Here is a 23,478-nt window from a genome sequence, read left to right as displayed (position 1 = left end):
AATTATGTGCCTGATTTCCATACTAAAAGTAAAAATGTACAACGGTCTATCAAATTGCGTTTTATATAAAAAAATATGGCGACTGCAGCAGCATTACTCTGTTGCAACGTTACTGCTACAGCACTGTCAATTTTCGTAATAAAATGATGTGACTGATTTCCATACTAAAAGTAGAAATGTACAACTGTCTATCAAATTGCGTTTTTATATCGAAAAATTTTTGCGCTCGCTTCGCTTTCGCTCGCGTTTTCAATAACTTTCTAAGATATGGCGACTGCAGCAGCATTAGTCTGTTGCAACGTTACTGCTGCAGCACTGTCAATTTTCGTTATAAAATGATGTGACTGATTTCCATACTAAAAGTAAAAATGTACAACTGTCTATCAAATTGCATTTTTATATCGAAATATTTTCGCGCTCGCTTCGCTCGCGTTTTCAATAACTTTCTAAGATATGGCGACTGCAGCAGAATTAGTCTGTTGCAACGTTACTGCTGCAGCACTGTCAATTTTCGTTATAAAATGATGTGACTGATTTCCATACTAAAAGTAAAAATTTACAACTGTCTATCAAATTGCGTTTTTATATCGAAATATTTTCGTGCTAGCTTCGCTCGCGTTTTCAATCACTTTCTAAGAAATGGCGACTGCAGCAGCATTACTCTGTTGCAACGATACTGCTGTAGCACTATCAATTTTCGTGACAAAATGATGTGACTGATTTCCATACTAAAAGTAGAAATGTACAACTGTCTATCAAATTGCGTTTTTATATCGAAAAATTTTTGCGCTCGCTTCGCTTTCGCTCGCGTTTTCAATAACTTTCTAAGATATGGCGACTGCAGCAGCATTAGTCTGTTGCAACGTTACTGCTGCAGCACTGTCAATTTTCGTTATAAAATGATGTGACTGATTTCCATACTAAAAGTAAAAATGTACAACTGTCTATCAAATTGCGTTTTTATATCGAAATATTTTCGCGCTCGCTTCGCTCGCGTTTTCAATAACTTTCTAAGATATGGCGACTGCAGCAGAATTAGTCTGTTGCAACGTTACTGCTGCAGCACTGTCAATTTTCGTTATAAAATGATGTGACTGATTTCCATACTAAAAGTAAAAATTTACAACTGTCTATCAAATTGCGTTTTTATATCGAAATATTTTCGCGCTAGCTTCGCTCGCGTTTTCAATCACTTTCTAAGAAATGGCGACTGCAGCAGCATTACTCTGTTGCAACGATACTGCTGTAGCACTATCAATTTTCGTGACAAAATGATGTGACTGATTTCCATACTAAAAGTAAAAATGTACAACTGTCTATCTTATTGCGTTTTTATATCGAAATATTTTGGCGCTCGCTTCGCTCGCGTTTTCAATAACTTTCTAAGATATGGCGACTGCAGCAGAATTAGTCTGTTGCAACGTTACTGCTGCAGCACTGTCAATTTTCGTTATAAAATGATGTGACTGATTTCCATACTAAAAGTAAAAATTTACAACTGTCTATCAAATTGCGTTTTTATATCGAAAAAATTTCGCGCTCGCTTCGCTCTTGTTTTCAAATCGTTTCTAATATATGGCGATTGAAGCACCATTACTCTGTTGCAACGTTACTGCTGCAGCACTCTCAATTTTCGTGATAAAACGATGTGACTGATTTCCATACTAAAAGTAAAAATGTACAACTGTCTATAAAATTGCGTTTTTATATCGAACTAATTTCGCGCTCGCTTCGCTCGCGTTTTCAATTACTTTCTAAGATATGGCGATTGAAGCAGCATTACTCTGTTGCAACGTTACTGCTGCAGCACTGTCAATTTTCGTGATCAAATGATGTGACTAATTTCCATTCTCAGCTGTAGTGCGGCAATTAATGTCACTCAACTTACCAAAAAATTTGAATGTAATCTCGATGACCCTAGGGAGAGGGGGCACCATGGTCTAGAAATGCTTAGGGCATCAAAATATCTTAATCCGGCACTGGCCGTTTGCGGAGTCAAACGATTTGAGACTCGCATTTAATACGCATTACCATGCCTTCCAGAAAAAAATCCAATCATTCGCGAAAGTCTCGCAACGCATTGAGGTTACAAGGGGCACGTGGTTTTCCTCAGGAGTCTGAAGAAGAGCACGGTGAGTGGCGCTCTAGCCAGGCGGCTGCCTGGCTTCGCTTTCGCTCGCGCGCGTATACCTTACTGTATCATCCGATATACATCTACTCTATCGTTTAAATCACGTGTAAAATTTGAATAAGGCCGAAAAAAACTATTGATTTTGGAGTGTAGTTTTATTTAGTGGTACGTAATTGTAAAATATTTTATCTGGACTGCAGTCTTCTAGCATATCCATCTGTCATCTTTACTTCAAGTTCCGCCTACAGGGGAGAGGGAGAGAAATTAGGATTAGAAATTAGCCGCTTACTGACACAGACCGAATTCCACGCGGGCGGAGCCGCGGGCAGAGCTAGTGTATAATATATGTTATTAATTTATATGTAGCCTTTGTAATTGTTTAATATAATATAATGTGAGTGACGCGTGAATGAGAAAGAATGTACAAACTAAAAATAATTTATGTTAATTTATTTGGTTTATAATTTATTTATGTTGTGATTGTAATATGGATACCTTGTCCGAAATAAAAGCTTTTTAATTTTTTTTTAAGCTGAAAGCGCCAGTTATGTATACGATTTTCATGGAAACGGTATACACCTTTCCGCCGAAAAGTACCAAAATCTTCGTTCTGAATTTTGTTAAATACTATAGCTTAAATTAAATTAAAATCTTATTGCCCTTATTGTGATAGATACATTTTAAAAGTTACGTAATAATAATCTCTAATCTCTAATATACTCAATTAAGTAACTGAATTAAAAGCACTGTTAAAAGACATGCTATGGAACAAATAAAAATATGTAAATATAAACAGAAACAGTCAATAAAAATAAATATGTAGAAAACTATCGTCTACTTACATTATAGACGATATTTTTTTGTTTAAATGTATCGCCCTAAAGAAATTTGCTGTAAACAGACGGAATGCACAGGATGGAACCCTCTCGATTACCTCGTCGTGTTCTTCTTGGTGCGGTTGCGAATGCAAAACGTAACGTTGGGAGGCCATTGCTTCGCTTTAAAGATTGCGCAAAGAGGGACATGATTGCTTTCCATATCGACCACCGAGACTGGGAGAGGCTCGCCGAACGGCGGACGGAATGGCGCAAACGTGTTTTGGAGGGTCGCAAGTTTTGTGATGAGACATGGTTCGCCGCACTCGCTGACAGAGGCAAAAACGACGACAAGGTGTCTCAGTACCAGTTTCCGCAAACTTCTCTTATCAGACCTGTGGTAGACCATGTCGGTCTCGCATCGGTCTATTCAGCCACCAAAAACGGTGTTTCTCCGGTGTTACACCATAAATCGTCTGCAATAGACGAAAAGGCCTATGATGATTCGCTCAAGCATAATTGAATGCCGAGCAGATCTGCTCAGAGAACCTCGAACGTATCCAGATATTCCAGATACATATTTGATGTCCGTTTATTAAAAAAACAATAAAAAAAGTAAAAAATAATTTTACTCAAATAGCAAGCCCAATAGCGGCTTACGAGGCATTGACCGCGGTCGTGTAACTTTTCCGTGTAGGTAGCCCTGGAAATATGAGCCGTTATAAAGCAATCGTATCGGGACATGCAAGCTATTAATTCAGCACACGACTATTTAGAAAAAACGTTTCGTAAACAAACGAATCGGGCTTTTAAAACGATTTGTTTGTAAGCAAATGGCTATGTAACTTTTCAGTCAGTTACTCATAGTGTGCTTTTACATGAAATGTTAGTTTTTAGGGTTTCGTAGTTCGTACCCAAAGGGTAAAAACGGGACCCTATTACTAAGACTCCACTGCCCTGTTCGTCTGTCTGTCTGTCACCAGGCTAGACAGTTGAATTTTTACCTACTAAAAAGTATGGAACCCTCGGTGGGGGAGTCCGACTCGCAATTGTCCGTTTTTTTTTTTATATTCCATATTGTATATTACTAAGCATCTTTTAATTAGGGTTCCGTACCCAAAGAGTAAAACGGGACCCTATTACTAAGACTTCGCTGTCCGTCCGTCCGTCCGTCCGTCCGTCCGTCCGTCCGTCCGTCCGTCCGTCCGTCCGTCCGTCCGTCCGTCCGTCCGTCCGTCTGTCACCAGGCTGTATCTCACGAACCGTGATAGCTAGACAGTTGAAATTTTCACAGATGATGTATTTCTGTTGCCGCTATAACAACAAATACTAAAAACAGAATAAAATAAAGATTTAAATGGGGCTCCCATACAACAAACGTGATTTTTGACCAAAGTTAAGCAACGTCGGGAGTGGTCAGTATTTGGATGGGTGACCGTTTTTTTTTTTTGCTTTTTTTTTTGTTTTTTTTTTGCATTATGGTACGGAACCCTTCGTGCGCGAGTCCGACTCGCACTTGCCCGGTTTTTTTTTTGTTGTGGAAAATTGTCTGTGTCGATGTTTCTCTAATGGGTTATGAAATCAGCGCTTATCAATACACTTGCAGGAAAATGTAGGGTCGTTTTTCCCCTTGCCGGCAGATCCTGTATCGGATTGCGATAAATTCGCCGAGGGAGCGTGGGGTGGATATACTTTAATTTTATTAACCGCCTCGAACTTTCTATGTTTTCATTTTAGCCAGGACTTTCTCAAATCGTTTCCGTGATTAAATTGTATATATAGTATTGTTTATGTTTGTTATAAAAACTTGCAACTCCACTCTGCGTATGAATCATTTATACATGTAAAATGATGATTAAAAATCTGTTTACAGATGTAGTGTAATGCATAATTGTTTTCCATCGTATTTTCTCGGAAATATTCATATATGTCATGCTAGTTCAGTCAATGTCACTACTTTTTGTACCGAGACTGACTGGAATAGCAAGACACGTTCGATTCCGTGAAAATACGATGGAAAATAATTATGCACTACATTTGTACTGAAAATGCGAAAACTGTCTATCCTAGAAACTCGGCACTCGGTAGCCTCTGATGTAAGTTATTAGCTGCCCCTAAAATAAAATAGTCCAACAATAACCGATACGTCTGTTATTTTCGCAATGAAGCCGGCGCTGTCGTTATAATTGTCTTCATGTCCGCCGCGACAAGCGGGGCGGCCAAGAATAACGCGACCAACTTAGAATCACTGAATCACAAAATTATTCCTAGACAGGCGCCGCCGTGTCTGAGCAATGCACGTTATCGTAGACGGCGATGTTATAATTTTTTTCTTCGTTAATAAAGTCAGCCACGTCCGTCATTGGAATATTTTTGCCGTTTATCTCGTCTCATGCATTAAAGATGCGGCGAAAGTGATTGAGATGTTGAACAGGCAAAGAAATTAGCGGATGCAAAGATTTTGTTACTAAAATGTCGGACACAAATGCATGAGCTAAATTACTTAGGCTTAATACTTATGTACCTATTTAGATTACGGCTCGCCGTGAGCGCACCTTCATATATTAGTTGGGATAACATTCAATAGAAATAGCTTTCACACTACGGCAAATTAGCACGGTAAAGATTCCTACATCCATACACTTATACTTATGTCGTTGATTGTGAGCCAATATGTGTTAATAGGTTTTTATAAGTGCTAAAAACATCTTAAATCTACCTACATTTAATTGGCGCACATATACGTAAGAAACATAGTCCTCCACATCGATTTCGATGACGGCGACCTCAGCAATCAAGGGTTTTTCCTCTTATGAGCTCTTATGTGGCTGGCCAGGCCAAACTTGTTCTTAAAAACTCTGTCACATTCACGGCAGTAGAGTTGACCGGCTGTGTTGTACGTATACACGTTGGAGGGCTTAGGTCTTTCCTTGCGTAATTGGCGTTTTATGTCTAGTGTCGCGAGGCGGTTTTCCTCAAACGACTTGATGGTTTCAAAGGTGGTAGACCGCCAAGATGACCGTTTCGCAGCGAGCTCCTCCCAACGTGCTGGATCAATGGCACACGCGTTTAGGTGACGCTTGAGCACGTCCTTATATCGGAGATATTGACCGCCGTGCTTTCGCTTACCCTCTGCTAATTCTGAGTAGAATATAGCTTTAGGCAAGCGGCGATCGTCCATCCGGAGAACATGCCCACACCACCTCAACTGACGCTGCATCAATAGTGCCTCCATGCCGTACATCCCGGAACGACGCAGTACCTCAGAGTTGGGAATACGGTCCTGCCATTGAATCCTCAGTATAGATCTTAGACATCTTAGGTGGTACGTGTCTAGTCTTTTGACATCTGGCTTATACAGGCACCATGTCTCTGTAAGAAACATAGAAAGACGATACGCATAATCTGTTTTAGTTCTCCATTATTGGTGCTATCTAGACATTCTCGAAGTGTCCAGTCTCTATGTGGCGCCCACTCAACTGCCTAATACGTCAATATACTGCCACAAAAATATCTAGCCTTTATAATATCGGAGCCAGATCGCCCACTATGTCTACGTGAAGTCTATAGAAATGAAATTCCATACGCTTGTCAGCTCGTTATTATGTGGTCCTTTTGTCCTGTTATTGTGGTGCAGCACTTGAAAAGGAAAATGTCCAGCCCTGTAGAGTGTCACCAATTAAATATAATTACGATTGTTAGTATTTCTATTGTGTTTCGAAGGTTTAGTCTGATTTGGAAGTAGTTAAATACCGTGTAATCATCGCGAGCAATGAACAGCGATTATGTGAATCGGAATAGCATTTCCGCCACGGACTTTTATTACTTTACCATTGTGAATTGTGAAATGGTCGCGTGATTGCTTCGGCTGGCGTTGCTACGAAATCTGGAATACGTGATTTAAATCTTTGAACATTTAATAAAACAAAAATAATAAAATATTAGCAAATCTTATTAGGTACCTATATAAAAAATTTAAATCAATAACCTAATCTGAAACAAAAACACGGTCATTAGTAAATGTAAGCGGAAACGAATATCGACAGTCGTTAAATCGAATATCGTTAGTGTTGTGTGTCGACAGAGTAACATCCCTAGTGCGCAAAACGTTCAAACTGATAAACAAGACCAAGTGCGGGTAGTTCGAAAAACTCGCGCGGCTAGAACATGGTATAATAATATGTGACGTTCCATGAAAAAAGGTACCTTATGGCGGCAGGCGCTTACGTCGCATAGCGCCGCAATAATATTGGAGCGGCGTTAATAATAGCGTAAGCGCCAACTGCCATAAGGTACCTTTACCCGTGGGACGTCACATATACTCCGCCTGGTACTCCATTCCGAGATTCGCGTATGACCTAACTGACACGCGCCTACGTCATCATGCTGTTTACAGGTTCTCAAACTTTGAAATGTGGGAGAATTTTAACCAACGGTGAAAATTATTTTAACGGCATTAATTTTAAGTTATTCATGTAGAAACATAGTAAAATAAAACAAATCTAATGTATTAAATTAAACTTTATTTATCTATACAAGACAAACGTTTAAAAAACTAATTCACAGTTACACATTAATTACCAAGCTTACGACGTGAAAAGTTTGGAAAACACTGCGACTGCTGACACTGAGCGAGAAGGAAATAACAATTAACACGCGTTCGACAAGGATGACGGTCAGGGCATGAAGTTATCTAGATCCGAATTGTCAAATGTCCACAGCGCTATCCTGTGTTGCCAGTAGTATAAACAGAATTACCCGAAAGTCTGAAATTTCTTTCGTGAATCGGAAGATATTGCTAACGAGTAATTAAAAATGACGTGTTATTGTAAAATTTAAGCTAAAATACATATAAATGAAAATTATAAAATTATAAAGAAATATTTTAACTTATTAACCATAGGTATAATGTACCCATGTAACATGTTATGTTGAAATAAAGTGGCAATGTTATTGTGACGTAATCGCGTGTCACTCTGGGAATGGAAGACCATGTTTTATTAGACCATGGGCCAGTCTTCTCCGAGACCACGGGGACAACGCCGTCCTCGAAACGTCGGAGTAAATCTTAAAACTTAAATACGCGATTAAGTCCCGTTGTGTAGTTTGATAATGTAAAAACACGGTCACACAAAGTGTGTTTGTTCATGTGTATTTTTGTATTAAATCAAATCCTTATTGATGTTAGTACCTACTTAATCAAAATCTTGTTTATATCATAACATTATATGTACCACACCATATATAATATCATTTATATCTTACATCAACAACAGAGACTAACATCCTAGCAATCCGTCAAACCGTTGCCGCGGAGCGGGTAAATTATAGGTAGAAAGATAGACATACTTAAATAACATATAAAACAGTTTTTTCTTTACATATATATATTCTCTTCTAAGTAAAACCTTACAAGTTCTCCTTGCATATAGAAGTATATACAGAGGAAGGCTTTTGCTCCCCCTTTCTGTTATAGCCCCCTCCGTCACGGGGTTTCCCCATTTGACTTCGTATAAACGACATGTTATGTGAAAAGTTAAATTAGTTTACCCTCTAACATGCAAAAACAAACCATGTTGAGTTTCGTAGGACCTATTCTCAAATTAGTGGAATACATTATATATAGTTTCAATATTATGTCTGGAATATTTATTATTCATAGGTTTCTGAATGTTTGGCAACGCCGCGACGTAGCAACTAGCAATCGACATTCGTGTTTATCTTTGGCAGTTGGAACAAAAAAAAACATTTCGCTATTGGTACCTAAATTGTCTTAAATTAGGCCAATGGGTACCAAAGTCCAGGAGATCCCGCCAGCCACCACTGTTAGCTAGAGCAGTATTTTTTGATAATTATTATATTGAGTAGTCTAATGTTGTCGATACCTACCTTATCTAGTTTTGGATTATTAAGACTTGTAATAGTTGTAATATTGTCCTGACTCCATAAATAAATATTTTTATTTACAGACATATTGACCCTGTTGCCAGCCCGGTATGCAGCTAATAGATCACGCGCTCACGTGTCGGCGAGCACCTTTCTGTCAAATTGGCAGTAGCACATGTCAGTGAAAAAACGCATTAGCACCCGGCCGGTGGCCCAGATTGGACCCCTTAATGCTTTGGGGTAGAAGTAACATTATTAAGTGCATGTGTTAAGATTTTGTCGGTGAAATTGTTGCGAGATGCAACAAAGGTAGTTTTAAAAGGTGTATCCTTATTCCTTTTATATTTAAAAATAAAAAAATTATTACTGATATGGTTTAGAGGTTATTGGGGTCGAGCTTTTATGAAAATGAGATACTTATTAAAATGTTTTTATTTTTAGAATACGAAAGAGCAAAGGACATGGCTTTGGTCTCATTGTACCTAAAATACATACTGCCATTGTCTTTATTTGTCCTAGATTTCAGGATAATATAAGTCACAGCCAGAAATTAGGCTCCATTATCCTTAGATTCTCGGGATAAAAAGAAAACTTTTCTTTTTGCGCATGTATGACCCCAATGATTTCAAACAGGATTCTGTGCAACAATGGTGTTCATGAAGTAAGACAGAAAAAAACCGGGCAAGTGCGAGTCGGACTCGCGCACGAAGGGTTCCGTACCATAAAACAAAAAAAAACGAAAAAAAAGCAAAAAAAAACGGTCACCCATCCAAGTACTGACCACTCCCGACGTTGCTTAACTTTGGTCAAAAATCACGTTTGTTGTATGGGAGCCCCATTTAAATCTTTATTTTATTCTGTTTTTAGTATTTGTTGTTATAGCGGCAACAGAAATACATCATCTGTGAAAATTTCAACTGTCTAGCTATCACGGTTCGTGAGATACAGCCTGGTGACAGACGGACGGACGGACGGACGGACGGACGGACGGACGGACGGACGGACGGACGGACGGACGGACAGCGAAGTCTTAGTAATAGGGTCCCGTTTTACCCTTTGGGTACGGAACCCTAAAAAGGACGAAGTGTTCAAAATTATCTAACACAACTATTTGTGTCATTGATCGCGTGCAGAACATTTTGAACACCTCGCCCGGTTACCGCTGCAGACTGTACTAATGCATATCATTGTCTACGAGCAACATATTGCAATTGTGGCCCATGCTCGCAGCCTCCCCGACACCGACACACGTGTTGCAAAAACTGTAATAGTTGCTCTAGACACCTTGCCGGCCAGATGTTATCGACGGATAATGTTCGATGGGATTGGCTCCATACAAATCTCAGGATTACGGTGGAGAATAACTTGATTATAGGCCGATGTTGACACATTGCGTTGGGGTACTAAAGGCCCTAAGAAAAGGTGTCGCAATTGGTATTATTCATAGCATCAACATACAATTAGGTAAGTACTAAAATCTTATGATTTTAAACATAAAAAAAATATGGTCCTTTGTGGTAAACGGATTGGGCGGATTGTCAATTGTTAGCGCATGAGCTTGATTTGGTATTCTAGTGAGGCATACGATATGATCTATTTCCTGCGACTACAATATTTTTCATCATCTCACTCGTCTAAGTATTCGTTTGTCTATTGCCATAGGTATATTTACAAGGTGTCAATACATTTCATCAGTTCCATCACCCTAATCCAGGGTGAAAATTGTGTACATACTCGTACATATTAATACATAGCTTAAACTGTAATTATGTATAGTTGTAGTTTATGTATTTTATTATATTTGCTAATTTTTATTATTGCACCACCCGTACGCTTAGTATGTTCGCCGTTTCGCTATCTGAAGGTTGTCTGGAAGAGATCGCTGTTTAGCGATAAGTCCGCCTGTTGTTACCTACACCGTTAAACTCCAATGTATTTTCTGTATCTTTTGTTTTGTAGTGTGCAATAAAGTATTTTATGATTATTTTATTATTATTATTATCTCGTAATCACTTATATCATAATTGGTAATTGAATATGGAACCTTGTCTTGTTAAATAAAATTTAATAATGGAAAAAGGCTTCTGTTATTCAGGAAATCAGGACTCAGGACACGTTACATGCCTAAACTTTTATATTATGTATTTAGTTTTAGTTTCCGAATAAATAACTAAATAAAAAAAATACAAAATTGCATGGTTTATTACAAAAAATAATAGAAGGTCAAAAGGTTAACAAAATAAATAAGCATAACTCAAATATACACTGTATAGCACAGCACAGCACAGGTACCTACAACAAAAACAAAACGTGTGAATATAACAAAAACAATTGCTCAACAATTAACTACTCGTAAATCAAATTAAACCAAATAACGACATTATACAAAACGATCAAGATTAGCGACATAATAGAATGATAACATCGTAGATAGCCGAGAGATCTCGTATCGAATTACCTGTGTTCCGAGATTTGCTTCGTAAGAGATAAGCCAAGAGATAACATGGATTCGCCATGGCTACTCACAACACCACTTCAATCCAGCATAAGTCGAACTTACAATTACGTATACCTCTTAGAAATCTGAGGGTCATATTATGCTAGTATTTGGCTTACAGTCGGGATAAAATGTTCTGTGAGTTTTAACAGGGCGTTAGATCGTACATGGACAATGGGATTACAGGCGAAATACAATGCTCTACCTCAGAACCTTTTAGTTAAACGTGTTACTTAAATGTAATAGAGATACGACCAATTGTTTCTGGTGTAACAGATCAGGGTGAGGAAGCTAAAGAGCTTAATATTGTATTAAAGGTTCGAACAAATCCTGTAACAAGATTACAAGGCGCCTGTGACTCTACTGTTTGTATATTATGTCGATGGTTATCTGTAGACTATCTGTAGGCCGGTAATCAGAGACGCTTACCTGTAACAAATAATACAGCAAATTAAAAAAGGTGTTGGATTTAAATTAAATAATATGTTTGTAACGAAAATATCTTCGAGGTAAATAATTTGGTAATTTATTAAGGTAATGTACGTACGTGACTATTTATGTAAGTAATTATGTAACATCCAAACATTCCAAAAGACGGGTCATACACAGCAATAAATGACACGTCTCTTCTGTGGACATATGTAGTATGTACCCAAAGTTAAGGGCTACAAGCTACAAAGTCTACTTTTCTGATTGAATCATTTATCACATGAAAGGATACATTACATACATATGTATAATCACGCTTATTTCCCGGAGGGGTAGGCAGAGACCACGGATTTCCACTTGCTACGATCCTGACATACCTCTTTCGCTTCCTTCACTTTCATAAGATACCTCATACACGCTCGCCGGTTTAGGGTGGTCTTGACCTGGCCTTTCTTCAGGATTTCCCAAATCTGATGAAAGTATGCCTTTTTTACTAACCTGCCTCACCGAACCTAATTTGTGTAATAATCATTACTTGCATAGGTTAGGTATATGCACGCAAGTTAACTGTTGTCCACAGGAGTGACAATATTTGTTTTAAAATCTGTTTATGACCCAGACACTGGATACTCGGAGTATATTTACTCCGAGACTGGCTACTACATAAAATTTCGCTAAAAGAATGTTTCGAGTCGAGAGAACCAAAAAACCATTCAGTATGTTATTTATCTCCGTTAATAATGACACTGAATGATTTTTACACTATATTCGAAAAGCGAAACTTCTCGGCAAATGAAGTTTCAAACTTAATTATGTACCTAAATTAGCGACTGGATAAAATAAATATAAGTCATTGATATTATTTTACAATTTACAATTCTGCTCATGTTTTTAAACTGTCAAAAGGTGTGAATATTAATGTACGAACAAGTTATAATAACCGTTATTACATTATGTTTCCATAAAGAAGCTACGAGCAAATTCTCTCAGTTTTCAACTTAGGTGGTAGGGTATTTGAATACTATGTATGTAGGTTCAAGTGACAAAACATTGCTCTCCGCAATTGAAACACAATAACAGTACTTCATATCGCACTCTTAAACGTAAAACTTATAACCCGAAGCAATATCAAGCACAATCGATTAAGTATAAAAAAGGCTTAATGTAGTCGACATAATAGACATTTGTGCGTGCTCAGCGGAAGCAGGTTGGCGGAAAGAGGTATTTGAGCGCGTGCTTTTTGTGGCTTTGTGACGTTGGGGGGTTTCGGGCAGATGGGGTCGGGTAATCGAATTACTAGTACATGTACAACACGCCCTGTACCTGAGTAACGAGGGGATGTGCCTCTAAAATCATGCTCAAGAGTTTTTAATAAGTATCGGACTGGTATTGCTGTGACACAGTAACTTGCCTATCGTAGGTATGTAGATACGACCTTACATCAGGGCGACAGGACATACATAAGTATACCTAGACACATATTAAAATTTAAAATTGAGAATTTTTTTTAATTACTGTGTTTTACAAATAAACGGGCGGCATGTAAAAAAATAGGTGAATATATAATATTTACCGCAAAAAAAATGGCTAAGTGTAAAGCTAAGTGGGTAGGTACCCAAAGACTATGTCGACGACGGAGGGCAGAGAAAAGAGAAAAGTGTCAAGCCGTTGTGTGGCATAAGTATAATAAGTAACGTTGTAAAAGTTGGGGTTGTTTGTGATGACTAGACTGAAAGCGGCGCCGAAAGGCTATTTCAACATGAAGAGCACTAAACGTCCATCTCTTATTAGTGAAGTTTCCTGCGGACGCGCCTTCATAAATCCTTTCGTTATTAGATCCCAGTTACAGAAGACATGAAAATTAATAACCGTGAACCAACGAAATATTGACTTACTTTGTAAGACTCGTATTTTTCCCAAATAGTACAGTAAAAGCAACCTTATGATGAACTCAATAAAGTTGAAGACATAACGTAATTGGAAAGAGATATGAAGTTGCGATAGTAAGTAATGAAATGTGAAGTATTTGTCAACACTGGCAGATAAAAAGTTCATGCGCTCTTGATCTCTCCTGTAGATCTATTTTGGAAGTATGAAAAAAGAAACATCTGTACGAATGGCTTCCGCTCAGTTGGGAACAATCATGCTGAAATTAAATACGAGCACGCTTTAGATGTGATTTTAATTGAAACCAGGGTTGCTGATTTAACAATTAAATAATTCTTAAGTAGTCATTAACGTTATTACCTCTAAAAGTATCAGTGAGCTACGTACATCTTTGGCTTTATATTTACTGCACTGAGGTATGCCATAGCCCTAGTTTGACTGTGATCGGATAGGATTAATATTAATTGCTGGTCAGTTCGCTTTCGTACACAGAAATGTCACTGAAATTGGGAATTTGATTGCGTCAAATGTGAATTAATTTCTGTGTAGTATAAAATATTGAAGCTCCATTTACGTACCTAGGTACCTACCCTCCGTCTTGCTTGTGTATAAAATTATACAACGACATGGAACGAAAAGTAACGCCAACTGCTGTATGGACACATTAAATGTTTTAAAACGGGTCACCCACATTTATCATGTCAGGTCGAATAAAAAATATATTTAATATGTCTGAGTCTTACGGAAGTTTTGATATTATAATTCTGCAAGGACACGTTACTGTTATGTACTCTTATATGTATACTACTACTTATATATACTACTGGCACTTCCGTTTTCATCTACTTATAATGTTTTTAGTTTAAATTTTAATTATAGCTCTTAAAACGTATCCCTAAATTATTTTCATACAGTCGGCATGTTATTTTAGAATATGTAATACTCCACTTTTTCATTTAGCAATAGCCCCCCTTAACAGTCTCAAGAGATCATTTTTTGTAATCCAGGTGATAAATCGACGGAAGCTGGGCGTCCCCTAGGGTTATCTTAAAATAAATGTTATGTTTTTATATTTTTTGTGCCATAACTGTTATGGTATGTCGTCTATTTACGGTAGAGCCACACGTGACGCAAATTCTTGTCGGCAAAAACGTTCATTTGGGATTTCTGTGTTAGTATTGGAATAAATAGTCTGAACCAATCGCAGAGCAAGGCATACGAGTCAGTTACTGACAATTAAAGTAATTTTCTGCACTGAAGTCTTATGGTACAAAAGTTTATTTTAACAATCAACCATCAGATAAGAAGGAGCCATGTTGTGACAATTGTCACCAATCCCTGAAATGATGACCATGGCCACTCTGTCGTTTGGCAAAGAAGAAGAAGATAGATTTTTAATAACAATTCTAATGCTTGTCACTTATGTGAAAGGTTTACATTTCGTCTAACCCGCCTATAATACTCGTAACTAGTGCTTGCGTATACCTACTAATAAAACTATTATCGCTAATGATTGTTTTCTTCTATTCAATAAATGAATCATAGCCCTTTTGTCAGGCTTTAGAGTTTAGACCCTTAATGTGTAATTGCACGTTAAAGCCATTCAAACAATCAGTCCCTGGTTACTGGAGGGTAATGTCTTTAGATTTGTAGTGGTTTTACTGAGTTCTACGACATGCAAAACGGAAATGAGCTATTAGGGCAGCTGCTGGTCGCAGATAAAATGGATATATCACAGCAGGTCCGCTTTATACAATGCCGGATTAGCGGCTTTCAGTATAGATCCACTAAACAAAGAGATTATTGCAATAATGACTGTTAACAGTGAAATAAATTTAATTATTAATATTTTTAGATGTATTGAGTATATAGTATTATACTTTGTATGTCTATTGCTTTGCTTTGGTTGCCCATTGGCGCCAATTATGGCGTGTACCTATCCTGTGAGGAATTGTTCGATTTGTTTTAATTCCTACAGTAGCATAACGTTTATTCAGGAAATTATTCGTATTATTTTTCTATTAACTTTAACTGTCCCATCCTTTGAATAGTTTTGTATCAATATACCTTTCTAATTGACTTATAATTTTAATTAAATTACGTTTAGGTACTACGTTTAGGTAGGTATATTTTATACAATTATGCAATCTGTATTTCTTTCTATGTAGGTCACATTATACAATTCAATTAGACAATTGTTCGTGATCACAATTATAATAACCGGATTACAGTTCTTATTAGATAAAGGATTAATGTCAACTACACGTTAGCGAGAGTACTAGTGATCAAATGCTGTTGCATAAACAAATAGCATAATAATTTGCAGAGTTTTTTTTAAAGACTAATCTTAAAGATAAAATATTTAATCTAAAGATAAGGTATTTAATTTTCTAACGGGAGCATTTCACGACTTGTATGTGGACAAATACGCGGGCAGGGGTTAGTAGAAATATTTTAAAAATAATATTTTATTTTACTAAATAATGAATACAGAATTTTCTTCATAGCACATGAACCTGCTGTGCCTACGTGCGGTGTGCCGGCGCGCGCGCAGCTGCCGCCGAATTTCGGCGATCGCGAAACGCGCCTTCCGTTTCCGCCCGATTGTTCTGCCTTCACCGCCAGAGGGTGGACATTTCGACGTGGGTTGACGTTGCCGAATGTCCCTTAATCCAAAGACTCCGACGTTTTTACATAACGTTCACTTTATTATGACAAAGGGGCGTTCGTATTTGCAGGCTGTGAGATTGTATTACATTCACTTTCTTCTTTTAATATCAATAAGGCCAAATTTACTAAAAAAAATCGTAACAATCCCGACAGCCATATTTGCGTACTGATGCGACAGATAAGCCTGAAGTTGCAAAATAAAAATCGAAAAGTAAATTTAAACTCATTTAATAACTTAAATATGAAGGTAATTGTCCACCTATAACCGCAGTTTCTCACAGAATCGTAGCGTCGTTAAAATAATAAACACTTAAACAGTCTTTCATTTTCAAGTAGAAAGTATAATGTGGTTCCCAGCATTTGCATTATTATACCTCATTTACTTACAGAAATATAATTAAATTAAAATGAAAACTGCCTGAGACTCAGACATATTACAACATTCCACGAGAGTCTACTTAGTTTACAAACGCTACTCGTTTGGTATTTTCAAAAATGCCATGTATTCGAATTTGGATTGACATTTTTTTTAACCAAGCCATTAAATAATATCATCATCCCAAAAATTGGATTCCTAGACAATGCATACATATCCCATAGGAGGCATACTTCACATGAAACTTTGCATTTGGCATGAAAACTTAGCGTGGTTGGACTCTACCATTATTTTATAGTAAATAAACTAACATTCGTAAGCAACGTTCTAATAATATTTACAATTAATCGGATTGCTTACGTCAGACTTGGTCTGTGACCATGATCTCGAAGCTCGAAGACCTCAAAAACGAGCGATGTTCAACCCTAATTATGTAAACAAGTTCAAAAATAGTGATTATAACGTAGCTGGTAGTACAGGTCTTGAGCGGGTGTCAAGTGACAGAGTGACAACAAGTTTGCTACTCGGAGGTATTGTGGAGACAAGTATTGTTCGGTAGCCGTAGTTGTCGAGCCAGTTGCGAAGCAGACTTGACAATGAGTATTGGGAGTTTAAGACATTGTAATATATGTATGTGTTTAAATAATATGTTAACACATTTTTGAGGTCTATTTAATCTAGTACACTGCAAAGAGATTGGTATTACACTCTTCATGGCATTTTGACTAATAGGTAACCCACCTATTAGTCAAAATCTCTTGCAACGGACAAGGGACGCAGAATAACAGAAAATAATGAAAACTCTACAGTAAACATAGGGTTCTAAGGATCCGCACAATTATTCTGTGAAGTTTACCCGTAAAAAGATTACTTTCTTATTTATTCGATGGTGGCCTACCCTGCCCATATCTGGGCTGGTTCTGGGCAGGTTGTTGCTACGTAGCATCTTCAGAGAAAAGAAAAATGTGACTGTCATGTTTATTATGTTCTAATGCCCGTTATATTAGACGTATTTCTGACCGGCTCAAGCCGATTCCTCGTTAACAAATGCGGTAATGAAGGTTGACTGTACTGCGTACAGTAGGACGCCCTTCATTAATGCAACTTTTTTTTTATGTAAACTAATTCTCCCATAACAATGTCGTGTTCGACATATCTCGGCTCGACACATAGAACGCCTACTTGTCGCAGTCAGTGGTTACAAATGAATTTTATATTATTATACTATCAGAGTTCCGTAGCTCTTAGGATTTTTCCTAACCGTAAATTTATAAAATACATACAAGTATATTTATATTACTAAGGCTGCGCTATTTTTATATCTGCCTGGCTCTTGCAGAGCAGCGTTTCAAACCCGAATTTCTATTAAATTGTAATACTTAGATGTAGGGACGTAGGAAAATTTCAAGATTAATAACCAAACCTTTGCAAAAACAGACCAAGTTTGGGTGGTATGCGTACAACTTACTGAACTGGGATAAGTATATACGGAACCCTGGGCGCACGAACCGAGTAGTCTGAGGTTGCTTACATTCACGGTAATGATAATTCTTGATAAACGGTAATTTTTGATTCAAGTCGTGGTACGGACCCTTCGGCGCGCGATGTCGACTCGCACTTAACCGAGTTATAGTTATATCCCGGCGCCGAAGCGTAACGCTAAGCAGGTGCGGAGTTGATTGCGACCACAGTAATGATTCCATTCTTGATTGACTGACGGAAATGTTACGGATTATGCACTCTCTAAATTCCGAGGTTTTAAGTTTAATAAAATTACTTAATTTTGTTCACACAATTATACACAATAGTTTTAGTCTCTAAATTGTATACCATGTTGTTCGATGTCTTGAGTAGGTAGAAGAACGGTGAACGGTGATTATAGTAAATGTGGATTTATAAAAGCCAGTCTCAAATTAACTGCGGCCTAAATAGAAAGAAAGTACCTAGATATTTTTTTAAAGTTTCTTATGGCGCTTATTGTCAAAAGACAATTATGTTTGAAGCGCTAGGATGCAGGGGATGTAGAGTGAGGCATGTGAAGTTGTCGATTGTAGTACCTATATACAGTAAAATAGTCAAAACTTTTAAATAAAAAACCGGACAAGTGCGAGTCGGACTCGCCCACCGAGGGTTCCGTACTTTTTAGTATTTGTTGTTATAGCGGCAACAGAAATACATCATCTGTGAAAATTTCAACTGTCTAGCTATCACGGTTCGTGAGATACAGCCTGGTGACAGACGGACGGACGGACGGACGGACGGACAGCGGAGTCTTAGTAATAGGGTCCCGTTTTACCCTTTGGGTACGGAACCCTAAAAACCAAACAAGTTATATAAGTAGCTAGTTGACTAAACTCACATATTTATGTTAGCGTTAAACTTTCAACGGTAAAACATTTTAATAAAGAGAGAATCCTCTTATGCTGTTTACCACAAAATTCCTGCTGATTCAGTCTTAATTAAATTGGATCGACTATTAATTATTTTTTGTGCGCGCTCATGTATTTAGGTGCGGAAAGCTGCACCGCACGTGCGTTCGCGCACCTGCCGCCCTCGAGCCCTTAGAACCTCTTGCCACGAAAACTGTACATCTGACATAGCACGTATATCATCGGTACAAGGTTTACTTCTGCTTGATTTAGTGATTTTAACTGTGGTTGAATCTCCTGGGCGCCGCGCGGCGCTACCCGCTGATACTTCCACACTCGAAAGAACAACGTAACATATCAAGTTGAAGTGTTTAGTGACTTGTTATGTTGTTCGGTTTATGAAAGGAATATTTTCTAAGTGATTAGCGGCTGTTATAGCAGACAATGTGTGTAAATACGAGATAACAGATCGGAAGGAACTTGAGGGATGATAAAACGACAGTGGTTCCGCTTGTGTGAGTTTGAGGCCTGTTTGTTCTTGACTTATAGTCAAATTAGTTAAACTGTAGGTAAGACAGCTTGTACGAACCGTATCGCATAGGTAGGAACCTAACTTAAAATTACCATGGCATGTTGTAATTATAATCCCATCAAAAACATTACATGTAAAAAGGTGCAAGTCTCGCAACACTTCTACTACAAAAAAGTTTTGAGATGTAATGTGAAACCAAGTCGGTTATTGTTAGCGACGCTACGACAAGACGCGGATAATTATAAGTTAGATTAAGATCAAATTCGATTAAGACTGTATTCTCAATAAAGATTTATTTGATAGGTAGGGAAAACCGCGATTAGATTGTCAGTAGTCATAAGTATTCAAAATATCCGTTATTTAACTCGTAGGTTCGTAATAAGTTTTAGGTCACCCAGTAAGTTAGGAAAAAACATGGTTAAACCTATTTCCCAATTCCCAAGTAATCACTATAAACTTAGTAAAATAATGTAGGCTCTGTCATTGGTTAACCAAAGAAAGGCGGATCAAGACAAGGAAGTCTCAATATGAAAGGGACAGAATGACCGCTTCTCATTGGTCGGCCAAATTCGAGCTCAGCGCTCCGATACAGCGTAATTTTCACTTAGAAACATACACGTTTCATTAATTAATTCGTAACCTGTTAAAGTTACATCATAACAATATTTGTAGATATTATAGGTCGTTAGCCTAGTCACCTAGTTAGATAAGAATCATAAGGCAGTCACAGGTAGACAAAGGCCTGCGAGTCGGCAAAAGGGCCATAAACCATCCATTGTATTCATTTCGGCCGCTTTCCTATCTATTGTAAGCCAAGTCGTAAGGACTAGTGAACTTGTTATCGTTTGTTTTTATAACTAATGAACGTAGTTAACTATTTGTAATAGTTTTAAGTCAGTAATTAATCGGATGTATGTAATATGAGTCGCAGAACGATAGCGGGATAATGAAAATTCACCCGAAAATGACCGTATGACGTAAGCGACCAATCACAGGCCGATTAATTCCGCGAATTAAGACATGATTTTATCTCCCTATCGTAGGTGACTCTCTTTCTTGATTTTTCGTATAAAAGTAAGACGGAACCGCTTCGGATCGTACAGTACACCAGGAGCAGCCGAAAAGGAAAAACCAAAAGGAAGAAAACCAAAGGAAGAAAACCAAGGAAGACCTGAGGGATCCGAAGCTGTACCGCCTAATCGTTGTAGGAGTATTTTTATATTTGTACCGCGTAATAAAAGTCAGTTTTTTTTTAAATCGTGTAGTTTATTCTTTATCGCGAGGCGGTTGAAGATATTCGTCGAGGGCTTCGCACATGGGCATCTAGTAGGCTGGGGCGACTGCGGTTTCGAGCGAGGCGCCAGTAGACCAGTTACCTTCTCCAACTGCTATCGTCGGCTATATTGGGCGTTGAGAGTTCAATATTTTCTGGTCCTTCGAGCCGGATCTACTGTCAGCGCACCGGGACGTCGTGCTCAAGTCTACACTTGCTGCGAAGAAACGTCACAAATGACCGATAAAATGGTCGGTACGCGTTCGCGAAAGGCTGCGTCGATGCAGAGCGACGAAGATAGGCGGCGTTACCTAGCGGAGGGCGCGGCAGCGGCTCAGAGGGCTGCCCGCGCGGACGCCGAGAGGTCAGAGGGCGCCGAGGCGGCGCGCCCCCTCCTCACCCCTGTAACGTCGTCCGACGCGCTCAGCGAGCGTCCGCGCGCGGCTAGCGCCGAGCCGTTTGGCGTAGCGGCCGCACCACAGCACTCCCTCAGGGCGGACGACTTCACGAGGCCACCGGGGTCTCCCTCGCAAGTAAATACACTGCTGTGGAGCAGAGAGCTCCGCAAGCGGTTACGACGACTTGCGAGGCCCACACCGTTACCACTGCGACGGGCGAGAACGAAACTTAAGGACGTCGCAGCTACGCAGCAGGGAGGCACTATGGAGTCGAGCACTCCGTATGCACCTGCCCCTACTCAGTCCGTGCACTCATGCGCTAGTACGGTCATCGAGGCAAGGCTATCTCAAGTGGAGCTTGAGGCGAGCGAACGTCTAGCAGAAATTCAGCGAAAAGAGTTGCGGATCGAAGCCGACTTAATAAAGAAGAGGCTAGAGGCGCAGAAATCACAGATTATAGCGGAAGGAAGCACGGGCGCAGTCTCAGATGCGGGTGACATCGAGCCACAACAGAAACGAATCCTGAAGTGGATGGACGACTCTCAGGATGACAAGACTATAACCGAGCCAGTTAAGAAGAGGTTAGCCAACGAGCCACCACCGGACTACGAGACTCCTAGACGACCTCTGCGGGACGAGCGACATATGCGACGCCGCTCACCGAGCCGCGTGGAACGTCAACGGCGATCGGAATCGCCACCGGAGGAGCCCCGTACGCCGCACACGGCGCGTACGCAACACACGCAAGAAGGCACAGTTGCGGAGTCTATGCTGCATTTGTTCGAGAAGATGCAGATGGCGGCTCGTCCGGCACCTAAAGATATCTTCGAGCTACCTCACTTCTATGGAGATGTGAGCGAATGGCGAAGCTTTTACAATACCTACATCGAGACATCGAAGCGCTACAAGTTCACCGACTACGAGAACGTTGCAAGACTGCGTATGGCGTTACGCGGGGACGCTAAGATGTGCGTGTCACATGTCCTGTCTACAGCTACTCGTCCAGACATGGTTATACGTATTTTGAAGAAGCAGTTTGGCCGAAGCGAGGTGCTTTTGGATAAAGCAATCGAGGACCTACGAAGACTGCCACCGTTGGGGCCGAGCGCGAACGACCTCAATACGTTTGCGATCAAGATTATGAACGTCGTATCTACTATCATGGACATAGATAGAAGACACTACGCCGACAACCCGATGCTGATACGGGAAGTAACCGATCGATTATCGCCTCATCTACGAAGCAGATGGTGCGACTACGCCAACAGACATCGCGATACTGACGACCCCGAGATCCTGCAGTTGGCTGATTTTCTGATGGAAGAGAGCGAGCTAGAGATGTCATTCTGTCACGCGCGCGCACCAGCGAAGCGCGCGCAGGGACCGATGACAGCACCGTACGCGCGCGCGCCTGGCGCTAGACTGAACGCGCCCGCGCCGCGCAATCCCATCCCCACTCCAGCTCCGGCCGCAAATCGATGCAGCGGAGGGCAGAAGGCGACGTATGCGGCTCGACAAATCACAGCGAAGAGCACGTGTTTGTACTGCGGTGGCAATCACATTACTACAGATTGTCGCAAGCTGGCCGCACAGAGTATAGGCGCTAGATGGGAATGGGCAAGACTCAATCGTATATGCTTCAGATGTATGGACGCGAAACATTTGAAGTCGCAATGCAACGCGAAAGGGTGCGGCGTGACAGGCTGCCCGCACACGCATCACCGTTTGCTGCACACCGAGCCTACACAGGCGAACAACAGCAGTGGGGCTACAATAGCGGTAGCTCAGTCGACGCATCGAGCGGTCGCCTCACCGAGAGTGACGTCATCGTTTGCGGCAGCGGCCGAAACGGAGTCGCGGCCTACAGAACGAGAGGACAACGATCCGCGCGTCTACGTGTCGTCAACCCCAAACTTCAACGTGCTACTGAAGGTGCTGCCTGTAACAGTCACGGGGCCGAAGGGTACGGCTCAAATATTCGCTTTCCTCGACGACGGGTCAACGCTTTCCATGATAGATCAAGACGTCGCAGATGAAATCGGAGCAGTAGGCGAAGACGAACCTCTCTGTCTACGTGGGATAAGAAACCTGAAGCACACATCTATCACGCAAACTGTAAAGGCGCAAGTGGGACCGCTGCGAGGAGGCACCGTGCACGAGATCGTCATGAAGACCGTAGAAGGACTTGGCATACGATCGCAATCACTCAACAAGG

At 39.9% G+C, this 23,478-nt stretch overlaps 1 protein-coding gene across 1 annotated transcript in view; it reads right to left on the bottom strand.

Annotated features, from left to right (window-relative positions):
* Positions 1 to 11,060: 11,060 nt before the first annotated feature.
* The window catches only part of LOC134791761 (uncharacterized), a 77,869-nt gene continuing 65,451 nt past the window's right edge, over positions 11,061 to 23,478 (bottom strand). Inside the window, exon 5 of the mRNA XM_063762912.1 lies at positions 11,061 to 11,758. Within this exon, the coding sequence (XP_063618982.1) occupies positions 11,690 to 11,758 (69 nt within the window). The 3' untranslated portion in view covers positions 11,061 to 11,689. The remainder of the gene's footprint in view (positions 11,759 to 23,478) is intronic.

Source organism: Cydia splendana, chromosome 6, assembly GCF_910591565.1.
Source record: "Cydia splendana chromosome 6, ilCydSple1.2, whole genome shotgun sequence".
Lineage (NCBI taxonomy): Eukaryota > Metazoa > Arthropoda > Insecta > Lepidoptera > Tortricidae > Cydia > Cydia splendana.
The sequence above is the reverse complement of the archived record's forward strand: the minus strand, read 5'-3'. Positions and strand labels throughout refer to the sequence as shown.